Below are 17500 nucleotides of genomic sequence, written 5' to 3'. Positions count from 1 at the left end.
ATTATCTTCATAACATTCGTTTCTAATCTTAATGGGTAAATTTGACTCATAACAAATACAATATTATCCTATCTTTCACAATAGACAACAGCTTTAACCTTCACATACATTAAAGCAATTAGTGCAAAGTTTTCAAACAGTGCTTTGCAACCAACAGCTAACACAAAGGCGGCCTTGAGTAACAGGTAGGAAGGTGGGAAACGTTCAAAGGGAATTCCCGGGCATTGGAGAGGGAGACTAGGGGATTTTCTATTTCCCTTTCTGTTTTTTTTCTCTTTCTTCTCTCTTCTGGCTTTCGTACATATTTAATTTCCATCCCTTTCTCGCCCTAAACCAATTGTGTGGCGCAGAAAGATGGTACAGGGTAGGGAGGGGAAGAAAAAGGGGCGGTTATTACCCTGTACGCTTTGTGAGACGCTGGTGATGAGAATAAACCCACGTGAGCGCTGACACGAGCCATGAGCCAGCCAAGGCTTTTTGGTGCTGCATGATTTAAGACACATGATCGGATAACTTCACTGCATGTGCAAGGACAAGGACTAGCCTAACCCTTATGTTTTTTTTTTATTTTTAGAAGAAATCTAAAAGATTTTGCAATTGTTTTGGCCGACCATCACCGAGGACTGCGGCACATCTCTTCACTGTGAGAAAAAGCCGTTCACGAATGTAAACTGAAGCATCGGTAAGTTCTTTTGGAATCTAGTTAGATATGTCACAGAAATGTTCTGATTAATATCACGTAATTAGCTCATGCGTCTTGGAAGTTATTCACTCCAGTGTCTTGTGCTCAGAAAAGTATAAAGATAAGGGGTTTCGATTATATTTCTAACCACAGAAGAAAAAACTATTGCCACAGAGGCAATGTGAAAAATTTCCTATGACCGAGTGCCCCCTTTAACTTTTAAACTAAATGTATTTTTAGAGACTACCGCATCTGGCTAATCACTTCACTAATGATATGTAAAAAGTGAAAAAGTTCAACAAAGGCTTCACATCCCGTCACGCCCTAGGCGAACCTTTGGGTAATAACGACCTATGTACTCGCCATGCCCCTTTCCCCTCTTTCCTCCCCTCAAAAGAATCTCTCCCTCTCCCCCTTCCCCTTACACAGAACAGGCACAGGAAGCAGAAGTCAGAGGCAGTTCAGCGACGGTTTGGCGGAACATTTTATAATTCAAAAGGGAAAACGAAAAAGAAAAAAAAGTAATTTTTATACAGCAAAAGAAGGGTTCTTGAAGCACATCGCTGACTGTCCGCGGACCCTGACACAGGAAGGGGAGGCCGATCAGCACGACAAGGATAAATGCATCGTCATTAATGCATGCACGTCAGGGTTTCTCATAGGACCTAAATCAGTCTACTGTGACTTTATACTTTTAATGCACGTTGTGCTATATATAACAAGGTTAGATATTGATAATAGTAGCATTTTACCATGTTTTGGATGTTTGCAAAGCATTGTTTTTAATTAGTGTTAGTTGGGAATATTATTGTACATCATCTTAATTACAGTTTTCTTCATGAAAAGAGTTTTGTTTAGGAAAGATTTCATTTATGTGCCAAGACTCCCGTAACACAAGGGGTCTGGGCAGCAGTGTAAAGCTTGACGACTAACAAGACTCTTGCTCTACAATGGACGTTTGCGACCACGACTGCACGTGTTAAAGTGAAAAGAAAACGGGAACCAGAAACTAAAAGGGGGTGGGGGGTTATGGAGGAGTGGGTTAAGCTCATCCTCGCTCACTCTTGACAAAACAGGTCAACTCATGCTCACAGGACTTACGCTACTTCTCATCATTCTCATCGTCACTAAACTACGCACCTCCACTGGCTAATCAATACAAAAAAGTCGATTTTTTTTTTTCAAATAAGCAGCGACATTCAAGGGCACTGATTTTCGAAACATGATGTAACCTAACCTAAGCTACAAATGAAGTGTGTTGAATGACAATTTAAAATTTGAATTTCAAACTTACAGTATTCTGCATGTACAAAACATCGTTTTTTCCTCTCACTTCTCTTTTTGTTAATTATATATATATATATATATATATATATATATATATATATTTATATATATATCTTTTTTTGTATGTATGTATATATATATATATATATATATATATATATATATATATATATATATATATATATATATATATATATATATTTTGTTTGTCTTTTGAATCGATTTTGGATTCGCTAACCCATTTAGTCATGAACTAATAGCAGACACGGAATGAAGGAATGTTTATCCTTATTATTGTAGAGGTATTGCAAAAGAATGGAGATCACAGTCGTAATTTTGTGATTTTACATGATATAATAATTCGATATAAATTTCTAAGTTTCACACGTACCATTCTTTCACATCCTTACTCTGTTTCTTGACGGGCCTGCGGTCGCCGGGCTTGATGTTGCCGTTGCCCTGGCCGTTGACCATGGGCGTGGGCACCGTGGGGATGCCCTCGTAGTTCTTGGTCTCGTCCACCTTGTACGTCCCGTCGCGGCGCCCCTTGAACTTGAGGATGAGCAGGATGATGAGGATGACGATGATGAGGGCGCCCGCGATGATGCTGATGACGAGGGCGATGCCTCCGGACGCGTCGCTGTGGATCTGGTCTTTGGCGTTGGGCGTCCGCACCTTCGTCGGGTCGCCCGAGATGCCCGGGGTCTCCTCGAACGAATCGTACCCATGGCCGTAGTCAGTGTCGCTATCCTCGTAGTCGATCGGCACCTGAGGCCCGATGGAGGGGAACGGCGGGGCCGCGGTGGTCGGGCGCGGGCGGGGCCTCGTCCTGGGCGTGGGCGTCGTGGTGCTCGTCGTGGTGCTCTCGGTGACGGCGAAGAAGGAGCGGGTGGTGGTGGGCCCTGAGCCGGGGTCCTTCTTGCCGCCCGCCCGCGAGGACTCCCGCTCCTCCGAGTGGATGATCTCCGGCTGCAGGAGCGGCTGGTTCGTCGCTGGGTTCTCCAGCTCCACGTCGTCGCCTGCGGGAGGGAAGGGCCTTAGGGGCTTGGCTCTCAGGGCTGGGGTCAAGTAGGGATTACCGATAAAGAGAGAGCTTCTTGGACTTACTGTTTATTAATGAACCCATCAATTTCCTGACGTACGTAGTTTTGACTCTGACAAGTTAATTCTGATCCTCCTTCCCTTATCGTTCTCCATGGCGCCAGTGAAGCATTCCCACTTTTATTTAAATTCCTTAATTCCGCACCTGCCACCCACTCACCGTCTTTCTTATTGGTGAGGAATTCTATCTCAATCTCCATTTTTTTATATTCCTTCCCGTTTAAACAGAAAGAAAGAGGAAAAGAAAGAAGAAACGACAACTATACCTGTAGCATTTGTGTTTATTTATATATTAAGCGACAACTTTCGGCGCCTCAACTACCGCTCTCCATATCGGCGGGAGAACTTTTTATGTCCCTCCTTCTTTTTCTCCTTCGGTAATTTATTATCATTTTACCTATCTCTCTTCTACATTCTTTCATCTAAATATTTCCGTTCTTCCTCTTTGTTTTACTCATGGATTTATTCAAGTCCTCCCTTCTCCCTTACGTCGGTTTTGCCTATCAATCTCCCAGAATTATTTCTTTTAACTTTTCCCCTTATTCTACCTCCTCTCTTTCTCACTCGTTGTTTTATTCAAGTGCCCCATTCCCATCTACTGTTCTCCAGTCAGTTTTAACTATAGCTCTCCCACAATTATTTCTTCTAAATGTTCCCCTTATGCCCCTTCCTTTTTGTCTCATTGTTTTACACAAGTCTCCTTACCCGATGACCGTCCAACCACAATTCTCCCCTCTAAATCTTCTCTTCATTGCTCTTCCTCTTTGTCTCACTGTTTTATTCAAGTCCCCCCCCCCTACCCACTTACCGTTTTCCACGTCGGTGAGAACTCCGTCGTCAGTGTTAAACTCTCCTGAGCCAGAACCTCCGTTATAACAGTCCTCCTCGTCGTCACAAGGCCTCGATCCCACGCCCACGTTTATGTCAGGGATGTAGTGGCGCGGGGGCGGTTTAGTCACGGTTGTCATGGTGGGCGGGATGTACACGGGCGTGATAAGGTCGTCTCCTGCAAGAGGGAAGAGGGATTGAGGTTAAAAGTGGTGATGGTGATGGGGGTGATGTGTTTCTCTCTCTCTCTCTCTCTCTCTCTCTCTCTCTCTCTCTCTCTCTCTCTCTCTCACACACCACACACACACGCACACATACACACACACACACGCACACATCACACACACACACACGCACGCACCCACGCACACACAGACACAACCACTCATACTTATATCCATCTATCGATTTAACTATCTGTCTACCTATGGATATCAACAGTCACTTATCCATCTATCTGTGTCTGGTGATTTCCGAGTCTGGTATTAACCCAGATGTAAATATCCCCCATTTCCCTTCCTTTCCCTTCTCCCATCAACCACTTTACTTTACCTATTCCCCTCTTTCCTCTCCCTTCCTCTCTCCTCCACCCTTTCCTTTCCCTCTTCTCCCGTCCCTTCATCCCTTCCCCCAAACCCTTTCGCTTCCTCCCACAACCTCTGTCTGTCTTCCCATTTTATCACTCACTCCTTTTCCTCCTATCCCATTCCTTCTCCCTTCCCCTCTCTCCTCTTCCTTTCCACCCCCTCTTTCATTTCTTTTCTTTCCTTCTACCCTTCCTCTCCCTCTTCTATCTCCTCTCCTATTCCATTCTCTTCTTCTCTTCTTCCTTCCTTCCCCCATCCTCCTCTTCTTTCCTCCTCTCTTTTCTTTCCTGCCTCTCTTTTCCTTCCACCTACTTCTTTTCCTCCACCCTTCCCTTCCCACCTCTCTTTCCTCTTCTACACTTCTCTTCCTCATTTCTTCTCCCTTTCCTCTTCCCTTCCCTTTCCCCTTCCTCTTCCCTCTTCCACTCTTCCCTTCGCTACCCCTCCTCCTCCTCCTCCATTCCCTCCTCCCCTTCCCTCTCTCCTCCTTTCTCTTTCTCTCTTCCTCCCCTCTTCCACCCCTTCCCCTTTCCCCAACTCCGGAATGCACCCTTCCCTCTCCTCCCCATCCCTCCTTCTTCTTCCCCTTCCTCCTCGTCCTCTCCCCTCCTCCCCTTCCTTCCCCTCTTCTCCCCTTCCATTTTCCTCCTTCCTCCCTCCCTTTCCCCCTCCCCCTCCTCCTCTCCCCTCCCCCCAGTATCTTACCTGAACCCGTATCGAACACCGGAATGCACCATCCCCCTTCCCCCTCCCCCTCCTCCTCTCCCTTCCCCCCAGTATCTTACCTGAACCCGTATCGAACACCGGAATGCACTCGTCCTCATCATCCATGTCACAGCCCGACCCGGCGCCGCTGAAAACCAGATCGTCACCGTCTCCTGGTTTCGGTCCCGGAAGCGGCGGAGTCTGGAAATGAGGAGGAAAGTGAGGATGATGAGAATGAAAGTGAGGATGGGGAGGAAAGTGAGGATGGGGAGGAAAGTGAGGATGGGGAGGAAAGTGAGGATGAGGATGAAAGGGAGGATGAGGATGAAAGGGAGGATGAGGAGGAAAGTGAGAATGAGGATGGAAATGAGAATAATGAGGCTGAAATTGCGGATAATGAGGAGGAAAGTGAGGATAATGAGGATGAGAATGAGGATAATGATGAAATTGAGGATAATAAAAGGAACGAATGCGGCAGGTAAGAAGGAATTGGATAGAATGAGTGTGAGGGGGTGGAAGTGAGAGGAATTAGGGGAAAGACCGAGTGTGGAAGATAAGGAAATATGGGATAGAGTGAACATGGCGATAAAAATGAGGATAATTAGAGGAAACAACGAATGCGGATGGTGAAAAGAAGAGAAAGAACGAGCGTGGGGATAATCATGAGGCTAATGAGGGGAAACAACGAGTCCAAGTAATGAGAAAGAATGGGAAACTGTGAGGAAACCAAGACTATGAAAGCAATGATGAAGAAGACCCAATAATAAGGAATGAAACCAATTATTTAGAAAAAGGAACCATTGCATAGGGGAATAGTTTTTAATAATCAAAGATATGAAAGGGCGGTTGAAACGTAAAATTACATTGCGGGAATTTGATGAAAAGTTATAATGATAATAAAAATTAGACGAAAAACACCTTGCAGCGGGTTACTGCACTTTACCAATGCCATGCATAGACCTGCGTTATATACATAAGTAAACAGATTATTTTGCGTTTTTCTCGCTGTCTTTCCTTATTTCATTTTTAATATCGTTATTAATAGATGATTTGATATAATCTAATAAAGAAAAAAAGTCTTAAGGTTTTAGATAAATCAATACGGTGCTTCTGAAGTATAACCGAATTTAATGTAATAAGATAAATATAAAAGTTTGGCTTAACCCAATCTCATTAAACCAACTCATATTAGAGTTTATTTTCTAAAAGGGGCCTTATACCTAACTTCTCATCTTACCTCTTCAAATCCTATCAAACTCAAGCACAAAACCTAACTAAATCAATTCTTTAAACTGAAATCACTCAACTCCTCACGCTCTTTGCCTGTAGTTTGCGTCGTACATGCTCCGCCCCAAATTACCCACAAACACTTATCCGATTCTAAATAAACTAGCATCTCTCACTCCTGTTATTGAGGTTGTCGTCGGTTTGCACTAGGACTTTTATTTTTAAACTTAAACAAAAGATGTGTTCACTCTCTAGTACGAACCCAGCAACTGATATCTTATGCATAAGATCGAATCCCAAATTGTAATATTCAGTAATTTATACCTTAGTCTTTAAACTCTTAAATTCCTAAAGACATAATCCCATTCCAAAATGAAATCCTGTTTAAAAATCTTAAATGTAAAAGCAAAATCCTTTGAATCCTCAGAAATATCATCATATTCTAAAATTGTAAACCTTGAAAGTCATGAATCCTATTCATCGACAGATTTGCAATTCTTCAATCTTCAGTTATGAAAATGAATCCGAATTTAACTGAACTTAAAGAAATAGCTAAACGTTTTTTCTACTCTCTGGCACCAGGTGAATAATCTAAACTCCTAAAAAGGCTTCTAAAGACATGATTCAGTTGAAAACTCGAAAATGTCGAACCTATTCCAAAACCAGTTGATTCAAACCTAATCGAAGCTTCACACACAAGCGAACTTCTCCTTGTTCGCCAATCCTAAATCCTTAAAATAGATATATCATTTCAGAAACCTCAAATTTCCAAATCGATTTCATTACCAGTAGATTCTTCCTCAATCAGTCTTAATTACATAAACATCATGATTGAATTTCATTAGAAATCTTTAAAATTTCAAGTTGATTCCAGGCCGGGCAGATTCGAACCCGATCGAACCTTCAACCGAAACGGAACCGCCTCCTCATCTCACCCTCTGCCAGTAGTTGAGTTCGTCCTTGCTCTGCACCGGGAGGATCTTGGGGACGGACAGCAGGAGGTGGACATCTCCCCGGACGTTCACCCTGGGATCCCTCTCGGCTGCCAGGTCCAAGGGGCGCTCTCCGTTCAGGACCAGGCCGGAGATGATACCCTGGGTGAGAGCGGGGGGAAGATAAAGTCGACTGGGGATGACGTATAGTGGGGCACGATGAGTGTGGTTGGTTGTGGTGAGGCAGAGTGGCTTTTGATGAGTTCAGATGAGGTGGAGTCCTTTAGGAGAGTTTTGGTGCGATGTGATGTATGTGTGTGTGCGTGCGCGTGTGTGAATGGGTGAGTGAGTGAGGGTGTGTATGTGTGTGTGTGTGTGTGTGTGTGTGTGTGTGAGTGTGAGTGTGAGTGTGAGTGTGAGTGTGTGTGTGTGTGTGTGTGTTGTGTGTGTGTGTGTGTGTAAATAATACAAAACCCTCATTTTAGCATTTAATGGAATTTGGCGAAAAAAAGATGAAAGGACATTTCCTACCGAAAACACAGAGAAAGAGAGAGAGAGAGAGAGAGAGAGAGAGAGAGAGAGAGAGAGAGAGAGAAAGAGAGTGGGGTAAAGTAAGTGAGTGAGTGAGTGAATGACTGAGAGAAAGAGAGTGAAAGAATGAAAAAAGACGATAAAACAAAAAATAAGCCTTACCCTGAAGGGCCTCTCGATGGCCGTGGACCTTCTCGCTCTTCGACCACCGATCTGAAGGCGGGACTGCGCATTGAAGACGGAGAGCTGGTGTCCTGCAGAAGCAAGCAGACGATATAGGAACTTGTACAGAAGAATTTTAAGGAGTGGGACAATTGGGCAATATTTTCCCCCTCGAAGGAGTACGTCCTTTCAAGATTCTAAGTAACAAATCATCTTAAATTAAGGTTTGAGGGACCAAGGGATTGTGTATATTTAATTGCTATATAAAAAAAACTCGCGTAACTTACTGGAAAAAAGTTCATATGGGGGAATCAAATTACTCTTCTCTCTAATTTTGGCTATTGTGATTTTATTAGTTAATTAATGGTCGTTCTATGTAAAATACCAATCAATAATTCTCATTAAAGCTGGATATATGATTTGACTCAATAGGAAGACTCTAGTCAAGGTAATAAAAATCGAAGATTAAAAAAAAGGACAGAAAGGACAGAAAAATGAAAATATTTTGTAAAAAATCAAAAGAAATAAAAGGTAACTAATGTTTTCAAGGTGAACCTTCTAATCTCTCTCTAAAGAACTAAGACCTACAGTGAAGATCGACCTTGAATCGGAAAAAAGCTTGATGCCTTAACCTTTCCAGTGCCAAGACAAGGGCGAGTGAGGCGGCCATCGAGAGTCAGGTGCCAGACGAAACCACAAGTCCTCGCGCGACCAGAGTGTGTGAGGGAGGAAAGTGCCCGTACAAAGGGCCAATGTGCCATATTTCGAGTTCTTAATATTTCTTATATATTTACTTAATGTCAGTAAGATTATCATTCATGCTAGATGGTTAAAACGAAAATCTTGAGAAAATCTAATTAGCTCTTTAAATCAGTTATCTCTCCGGAGACAAACAGGTGAAAGGTACTCAAGAAAATATTTGATAAACAGTTGTCATATGCACGTACCCAGTAAAACCTGTATATACAAGAAGTCTTTACTCAAAGTGCATTATATATGTACCGCAGTATGACCGACATATATATATATATATATATATATATATATATATATATATATATATATATATATATATATATATATATATATATATATATATTTTTTTTTTTTTTTTTTTTTTTTTTAATGCTTTCAAGCCTGATATACGTATATATACTGGCATATGCATACGTTTAATACGTATTTCCTATCGTTTAATACGTATTGTATTCTCAAGTAATTTCGGCTTATACTTCCCTACTAAAAACCCTTTATTTCTCCTTTCAAGAGACGAACCACGAGCAATAAGACCATATTCCTGTGGCTTTCTCTGCCTCCCTCAGACAGACAAGTCAGTCGGTAAATAAAACAAATTGGTGCAATATATATTTGGTATTTTATAGTTTTCAGTGCTGGAAATTCCAATCCATGCTTAAGGGAGAGCGGTGCGTGGGGATGGGGGTGGGGGGTGGGGGGTCGAAGCACGAGGAACTTCTCCTTTGGGGCTTTGGAGAGATTTCGTTTTCTTTTTTATTTTGTTTATCTATTATTTTATTGTTAGTGTTAGCTAGACAAAGGAATATTTGTGGAAGTTTCCGTAATAAACAGTGGTAGTATAGAAAATAATGATACTGATGACAGTAATTAGTGCTACAGCTACTACTACTGCCACTTAAATAGTGCCAATAATTATAACAATGGCAATCTACAAATATTATCATTGTTGTATTCATTATCACCATTGTTATCATTATCGGTACTACCATTATTATCGTCAGTGTTACATTTATTATCCCAAATACAGTTATCATAATTTTGTAAGATCATTTCACCATTCTATTAACAAAAGTTGGTTGGAAAAAGGAACACTGGATGAAAAAAATATTTGATATCGTGTTTCTTTATTCTATACTTATCTCATTTGTAGAATCTAGTTATTTACTCTAAACACCTGATTTACCCGAAACCTATTCCAGGAGTCACCGCCAGAGAAGTCCCATTCACAATCACTACTTGAGAGAGAGAGAGAGAGAGAGAGAGAGAGAGAGAGAGAGAGAGAGAGAGAGAGAGAGAGAGAGAGAGAGAGAGAGAGAGAGAGAGAGAGAGAAAGAGAAGAGTGAGGGAGAGGGGGGGGGGCAAATGACCCAATGGGCTGTTGAGAGTGTGTCCTCAAGCACGGGACGAAGGTAGGTGCCTCGTGACTTGAAGCATGCAGACTCTTTGGGTATGAAAAGGGGGAGGAATAGGGTGGGTTGGGTAGGGGTTAGGGTTGAGGGGTAGGGGGAGGGGACAAATTACCCTCTCATCCTTCCCCTTCCCCTCTTCCTTTCCTCTCCTCCTCTTCCTCCCCCTCGTTATAACATGGGGTAAATAAAAAATGGTATATATTTGTCTTGTGAGGTTGGAAAACGTTGTCTTGATATAACGTTGTGTGTTTTATATATATATATATATATATATATATATATATATATATATATATATATATATATGTATATATATAGACGGTGAAGACAATATGCAAATCTGGAACGAGACATCATCTGAAAGACTAATTGTCGAATGAGAAGTGATGAATAAACTGATAAAGAGGTGAAAAGGGATTGAAATAGGATATCACGATATACTATGGTAAACGAAGGACACGAAATAAAGAAGGGAAATGAGACACATAAAAAAAACGAAAATATATGTAGGATGGTGAGTTGTAAAGAAACACTGCCAAAATAAGTAAACAAATAAATCAATAAAGTTTGCTGATAAACCCAGTTGTAAACTTAGGTAAGTGTGATGTAAATAGACAAGAGAGAAAACTAGACTGTGAACAAGTATATACAGATGTAAATGTGTAGCAACTTTAGTGGAGAATCACACTGAAGTTATGAACCTGTAACACACTGATCCCCACGCGGAGAGTGGAAAAATATACATATAATCATATTAATTACTTGGAATAATTTAAAGAATGATAATTATGGACAATTAAAAGTATCAATGCTTTTAGTGTTTGGGAAAACATACCAGAAAAAAACTCTACTGACTGAAATGAAAGCTAATACAACAAAAAGGGCTGTGGGAAAATATTGCGGAACGAACAGTGTTGACACATAACAATGCTGGTGATGTAATATATAGATATATACTAGAAATACAGTGGATGTGCTCTTGGAGTGTTGGCAAAAGGTGCTGAAACGTTTCAAAGGCCATTGATAGTGATAAGAAAAGGCATATATAAAGTGCTGACAGACTGTAGCGATGGTGTTGACATCATAACAGACAAAAAGTGTCGACATAAGACGAGCTGTGTTGTCAAAAGGCCAAGAGATGGTGACGAGGATTCATTGTGCAAAACAGCGTAGTGCGTGCCGTATATACACACTGCGTTAGACTCAGCTGGTGAGAGGGGACGAAAGTACTGATAAAAGTTTCATTTTTTACTTGTTAATAGGCGTCTCTGTTATCGTTATCGTTCTGGTTAAAGGAGACACGTCCTGCCAGCTGAGACTACCTCAGTGAAGTACCATTAGAAGCTACGAAAGGCCCAATGCCTCGGGAACAGAACAATCGGAAACTGTTTGCATCGGAGTGGAGCAGAGGCAGTTCTCACCATGCCAGATCCGAGACCTGAGTTTCTTCAACACTTTGAGGTCAGAAAGCTCAACATTCTCTGCAAGGAAATGAGGTCAAACAGTTTTGTAAACGTCCTACGATGGTTAGGTAGCCAAGATGTTCAATCCCCGTCCGTGGGTGATGGGCGTGAGTATCCCTTGGTAGTCGGAAGATATTTAGTTCAAGAATCATAATGCAAAGAGCAAGCCCCATCCTTAGGGTTGGTCCTTTGGTATTATACACACACTAAAGGTATCCTCCAAATGCAATGGCACATTGGAAACTGTTGTCAAAATGTCAGTTATGTAAATGGAGCAGATTGGATAAAAAAGGCATACCAAAAATCAGTCTAAATGCTTAGCCTAAAAGGTCATTAATAAAAAATAGAATACCTCCTTCCGAAACTGAAGCATGATAGTTAGAGTGGGTGTTAGTTTGAAATCAAAATGGAGCTTAAAATTGATTAAAGTTCTAAAAAAAAAGGAAGACCATCGCTTTTTTTCTATGTTCTACAGTTATACACGTGAACCTACGTGCATAACTTTCGTGAACCTACGAAAGTATATAAGGAATAAAATCACCCAGTAAATAATAGTAATATGAATTCCATAGAATAAAGACAATTTCATAATAAACAGAAAATAAACTATTACCCCTTTCCTATGGTTTCCAGAATGCCAAAAATGTTGATCTTTTCCATGTCTCATTCACAGATGTAAGCGTTTTTTTTACACACATTGAGACATCCACAGTTTGCATCATATACATACACCGCGAGGATATATTTCACAATACAAAAACAATACAATACAAACGGATGGACATCAGATGGTGGACACAAAAAGCTCTACACGATATAGTTGTAGAATAGATTAGAAATATATTACAAAAATGAGGGATTACTATTTCTGAGTTATACTGTATACATTTCTCATTACAATCCACAATCGTTGTTATTTTTATTATCATTATCCTTCTTGTTATTTTATCATGGCTATGATTATTAACATTACAATTATTATTTCATTTTCATAATCATCATCATTACTGTACTATTATCACTGTTATTATATTACTGTTATTACTATTATTATCATTGTTTTTGTCTGTATTATATAATTCTATCATTATCATATACTTCCGTTCTTAAAATTTCGATATCACCATGTACTCATCAGATAATTTTCATTTATATTTGTAATTATCATTCTGGTCATTTCACTAATTACAACCGTTACTCATAAAAGAAAAAAAATACACTCACTAAACCAAAGGAAGTGACAGTAACCAATATTCTATAACGATAAATAATTCCCTGAATATGAGACGAGGCATTGGCGAAATTACTGGATCCTCTGTTACATTTTGCAACGTCTATCTCACGTTGCATGGCATGATAAAATGCATTTTGTATGTATGATAAATTTTATATCTTAACATTCAACACTCTGAAATGTCTATCAGTAGCCAATATCATTATTGTTTTTAACAAAATATTTCCATTGTTTTTTCATAACTGCTACTGATATGGTCAGCGTTATTTACCATCGTCATCACACACACACACACACACACACACACACACACACACACACACACACACACACAAACACACGCACATATTTTTTCTTCTTTTCTTTTTTAACTTGTATATTTTTTAATTATTGTTTTGGTTTGATTATATATAAAGTATGTTGTTCTACTACCTTTTACTCAAAATTAGAGTTATCTTATTATTTAAGTGATATTAATCACTGTAATCGTGATATAAAAATTGTGATATTTTCTTCGTTGAAAAATCAGAGATCAACATTGCTATATGACTATTTTGCGCCTTTTATAATGTGAAATACTCGTTGATTCATAAAGTAATCTTGTCCATATTATGGTTCTTGTTGTTTTGTTTTTGTCTTTCACATAAAATGCAGTTATTATGCAAACATTCCCTACATCTAAGTCGGCAAATATAAGCATGTAAAATACAATCACAGGAATTGATGATACAAAATTTGCATATGCTTGTATTCCCTCGAAACGATAATAATGCATTTATGCCCGTATTCCTTGAGAAGAATGAAATGACGCAAAGATATCTTATAAAATGAGAATGATAAAACAGAGCACATATGCTGGTAATCCCAGGGAAATAAAAAAATACATTTATGCTCGTATCCAATGAAAAGGACAAATAGATGCAAAATAAAAATGCAAAAATGTTCGTACTCAGATACATGAAAAGCATTGCATATATATATGTCCAGCTCCAGTGAATAGAATGAAGCAATGCAGATATATTCGTATCCCTTGAGAAAAAAGAAAGCATTGCATTTACACTCAAATACCCTGAGAAGAGCAAAATATTACAATGCTCGTATCCATTCCTAGAAACCCATGAGAACTAAAAATAAAAAATGTGCCCTTTATCTCGTTACAAAAAAGCAACAAACCCTAGACCGCCGAAAACTCACCTTTGGGATTCTTAGAACGAACTTCATAGTCGTCGATCTGCACCGTGGCGTTGGAGCCTGACCTGATGAAGCGGACCACGTGATAGATGCCGTCGTTGACCTTCGCCATGACCTCGCCAATGGGGTGGTCCTCCGTGCCCATGTTGTAGACCATGAAGATGTTGCCGTCGACCTGGAAGATGAGTGTTATTTTTGGAGGGGATGAGTGAGAAGGAAAACGGTATTATATAGGGAATGGAAGGAAATTGTGTTCGTTTATTCTGAAGGGTAGGTTTGTGGATATCATCCTTTTGGGGAAGATGAAATGAAGTGCTGCATTTTCTGAGAAATTTTCTTTTATAAGTATTACTAAAGTATTTACAGCATGCCTATCAACTGATTGCCAAATGATTCGTATTGCACAAGCTCCAGGGGTTGAATAACTGTTCATATGCACTTTAGAAATTCTAATCTTACGATCTCCAGCTCCATGTAGTCATTCGAATTGGCCGAGTCCAGCCTCAGCATGACCGCATCCTCCTGCGAGGTCATGAAGCCAAGCGCCAGCAGGTCACGGCGGGTGTCAGGCCATCTGCCCTCGGGGTACTGGAAGGTCATGATGCCAGCGCCGCCGCCGAACTCATACGCCGTGGATTCTGGAGGCGGTAAGGGCGTTCAGGAAGAACTGGAATTTTCATTTTCCTCCTCGGCTTTTCATCATTAAATATCTGATTGTTTACTCTCATAGTAACGTATATCATCATACCCTCGAAGAAAAAAAAATAATTATTTATTATCAGAATCATTATTATTCAGTTATTAAGGAAACAAGACATGGGGAAATATCTCACCATCAGAGCAAGTGGGACCAGTGAAGGAAGTCATGTCGCAGTTGCATGAATAAGAGTTCCATTGTTGCACGCACGTCCCGCCGTTTGCACATGCATTCCGGTGACACTTTGTACTTGGTCCTGGGATGAAGAGAGAGCGAAAAAAAAGATATTCAAGGGAGCCAAATATAAAAAATCAATAGGAAATACATTTAAATTCGTTATATATGTGCTTATTCAAGAAATTCTTATGATGTTTTTTTTTTTCCTTTACACATAGCTACGCATTCCTCCTAGTGAACATACACAGACAATGGAAAGCGTGAAAAATAAGTCGACTAGAAAAAATGTTAATGATTAAAACCATAGGAAAGTATATGAACTCTCCCTAGTGAGCAACCAAAACACAAACAAACGAATACATAAAAATGAGGAAAAAAAACAAGACCATGAAAATAGGACCAAAATTGATAGAATAAAAAGAAGTCTGTGGTCTTCGACGCACCATCACAGCCTGGGAAGACGGGGCTCGAGATCAGAGGGACGTCCTTGCCCGCCGGGTCAGGAGCTTCGCCGTTGAGGTCAAGGGACGCGATACAGCCTTCGAAGCCCGTGCGAGACTCCACGTGGCGAGGGAGGCTCGTGTACATCTCAGGAGGAAGGCCGCCTGGGGAGAGACAGGAAGAGATTAAGCTCAACGTTTGGGGGAGAGAGAAGGAGAGGTTGAGTCAACGTTTGGGGTGATAGTTTGGTGAACGTTTCGGGAAGGATTTTGGTGAACGGATGGGGAGAGAGATGGGGAGATTTGAATCAATGTTTGGGGAGATATTGTGGTGAGCATTTCAGGAAGAGAGGGGGGAACTTTTGTGAACGTTCGGAAGAGATTTTGGTGAACGTTTGGCGAAAGGGAGAGCTTTTGGAGAACGTTTGTGCAGAGAGAAAGAAAGATTTAGGTGAACGTTTCCGGAGAAAGGAGAGGTTTTGGTGAACGTTTATGGAGAAAGAAAGAGAGATTTAAGTGAGCGTTTATATAGAGAGGAAAGGTTTGGGCGAACGTTTGAGGAGAAAAAAGAAAGATTTGGGTGAGCGTTTAGGCTGAGTGAAGGAGAATTTGTGGTAAACGTTCAGAGAAAGAGAAGGAGAGCCTTGGGTGAACGTTTGTGGAGGGAGAAGGAGAGATTTCGGTGGACGTTTGTGAAGAGAGAAGGAGAGATTTGGGTGAAGGTTTTAGGGAAAGAGATGTTAAGATTTGGGTGAACGTTTGTGAACAGAGGAGAGGGTTTAGTAAACGCTGGGGGAGAGAGAAGGCGAGATTTAGATGAACGTTTGGGGAAAGGAGTTGTGGATCAACGTTTGTAAAGAGAGAACAAGAGGTTTTCGTAAACGTTTGGGGAGAAAGGAGAGATTTGGGTGAGCATTTGGAGAGAGAGAAACGTGGGTGAACGTTTGGGGAAAGAGAGGAAGATATTTGGGTCAACGTATGGGGAGAGAGAAGGAGAGATTTGGGCGAGCGTTCATAAGGGATAAACCAAAATGAGGGTATGGGAGAAATGGGGATACATCAAACTCCAAAACCTTAATAGGCCACGGACACGAAATGTATCAAGCGTGAATGACAAAGAACAGACCTGCAATGATAAAAAACAACAACACGAGTCCCTCCTTTCATACCTAGGTAGAGGAAGTCTTGGAGATCCAGGTTACCGTTGCTTCCTCCGCTGATAACCTTCGCGGTGTTATCGTCGACCATGAGCGTGTGCTGTCGTTTCGAGGGGCGGCTCACTGTCACGGCGTGCCACTTGTTGTCATTGAGAGCCATCTTGTTGTTGTCTCTTAGTCGAACCGGCCGGTCGCCCAGGTTGAAGATCAGGTGGATGTGGCCGTTGACGAGCTCGATGGCCAGGAAGTCGTGGCCTGGGAGGAGAAGGAGGAGGTAGGAAGGTGAGTTTCAGTTGGAGGGAGAAGGAAGAAGGAGTAATGACTTTTGGTACGGAGGTAGTGCTGTATATGTTGTTAATAGGAGATGGAAAGGGGAGGGATAAAGGTAGAAGGAGAGGAGTAACCGGTGTACAGAATTTAATAGAAAATCGAGACATTGTGAAGTAATGGTTTTGTCTCCTCAGTACTTTTTAAAACACACACACGTATTCTCTCTCTCTCTCTCTCGCTCTCTCTCTCTCATGCATACAAACAAACAAACAAACATATAAAACAAAAACAAACAAACACATACAGAAAAAAATAAAGAAGAAAACAAAGACGAATAGATGAAGAAAAAAAAAACAAAAAAAACTGAAAAAATGCAGAAGCAGAAGAAAACGAATAAGTAAATAAAGAAACAAAATCAGTGGCAGAAGAACAAGCAGAATAAGACAGACAAAAAGAAGAACAAGAAAACCAAAACAAGAAGGAAAAAGGAGAAACCCCAAACCAGTAACATACCTTTGCCGCCATTGAACATGATGAGTCCATTGGGCTGCAGGGTCTTGAATTGAAAATAGATGTTGGTGGAGGAGTAGGCCTTGAGCTGAGGAAGGGCGACGAAGGCCGAGCGAGACTTGAAGGTCACGGGGTGGTGGATGATGCGGGCGCC

General features: G+C 40.9%; 1 protein-coding gene across 1 annotated transcript in view; it reads right to left on the bottom strand.

Annotated features, from left to right (window-relative positions):
• Positions 1-2149: 2149 nt before the first annotated feature.
• The window catches only part of LOC119576065 (neurexin-1-like), a 78176-nt gene continuing 62825 nt past the window's right edge, over positions 2150-17500 (bottom strand). Inside the window, 12 exon segments of the mRNA XM_037923598.1 lie at positions 2150-2988; positions 3879-4076; positions 5271-5391; positions 7353-7511; positions 8043-8134; positions 11629-11688; positions 14099-14270; positions 14555-14733; positions 14929-15048; positions 15413-15574; positions 16579-16821; positions 17350-17500. The exon segment at positions 17350-17500 is cut by the window's right edge and continues 21 nt beyond it. Coding sequence (XP_037779526.1) covers positions 2351-2988; positions 3879-4076; positions 5271-5391; positions 7353-7511; positions 8043-8134; positions 11629-11688; positions 14099-14270; positions 14555-14733; positions 14929-15048; positions 15413-15574; positions 16579-16821; positions 17350-17500 — 2295 coding nt within the window. The 3' untranslated portion in view covers positions 2150-2350.

The sequence above is a fragment of the Penaeus monodon genome, chromosome 1, assembly GCF_015228065.2.
Source record: "Penaeus monodon isolate SGIC_2016 chromosome 1, NSTDA_Pmon_1, whole genome shotgun sequence".
Classification (NCBI taxonomy): domain Eukaryota; kingdom Metazoa; phylum Arthropoda; class Malacostraca; order Decapoda; family Penaeidae; genus Penaeus; species Penaeus monodon.
This window is presented reverse-complemented; position numbering and strand designations above follow the sequence as displayed.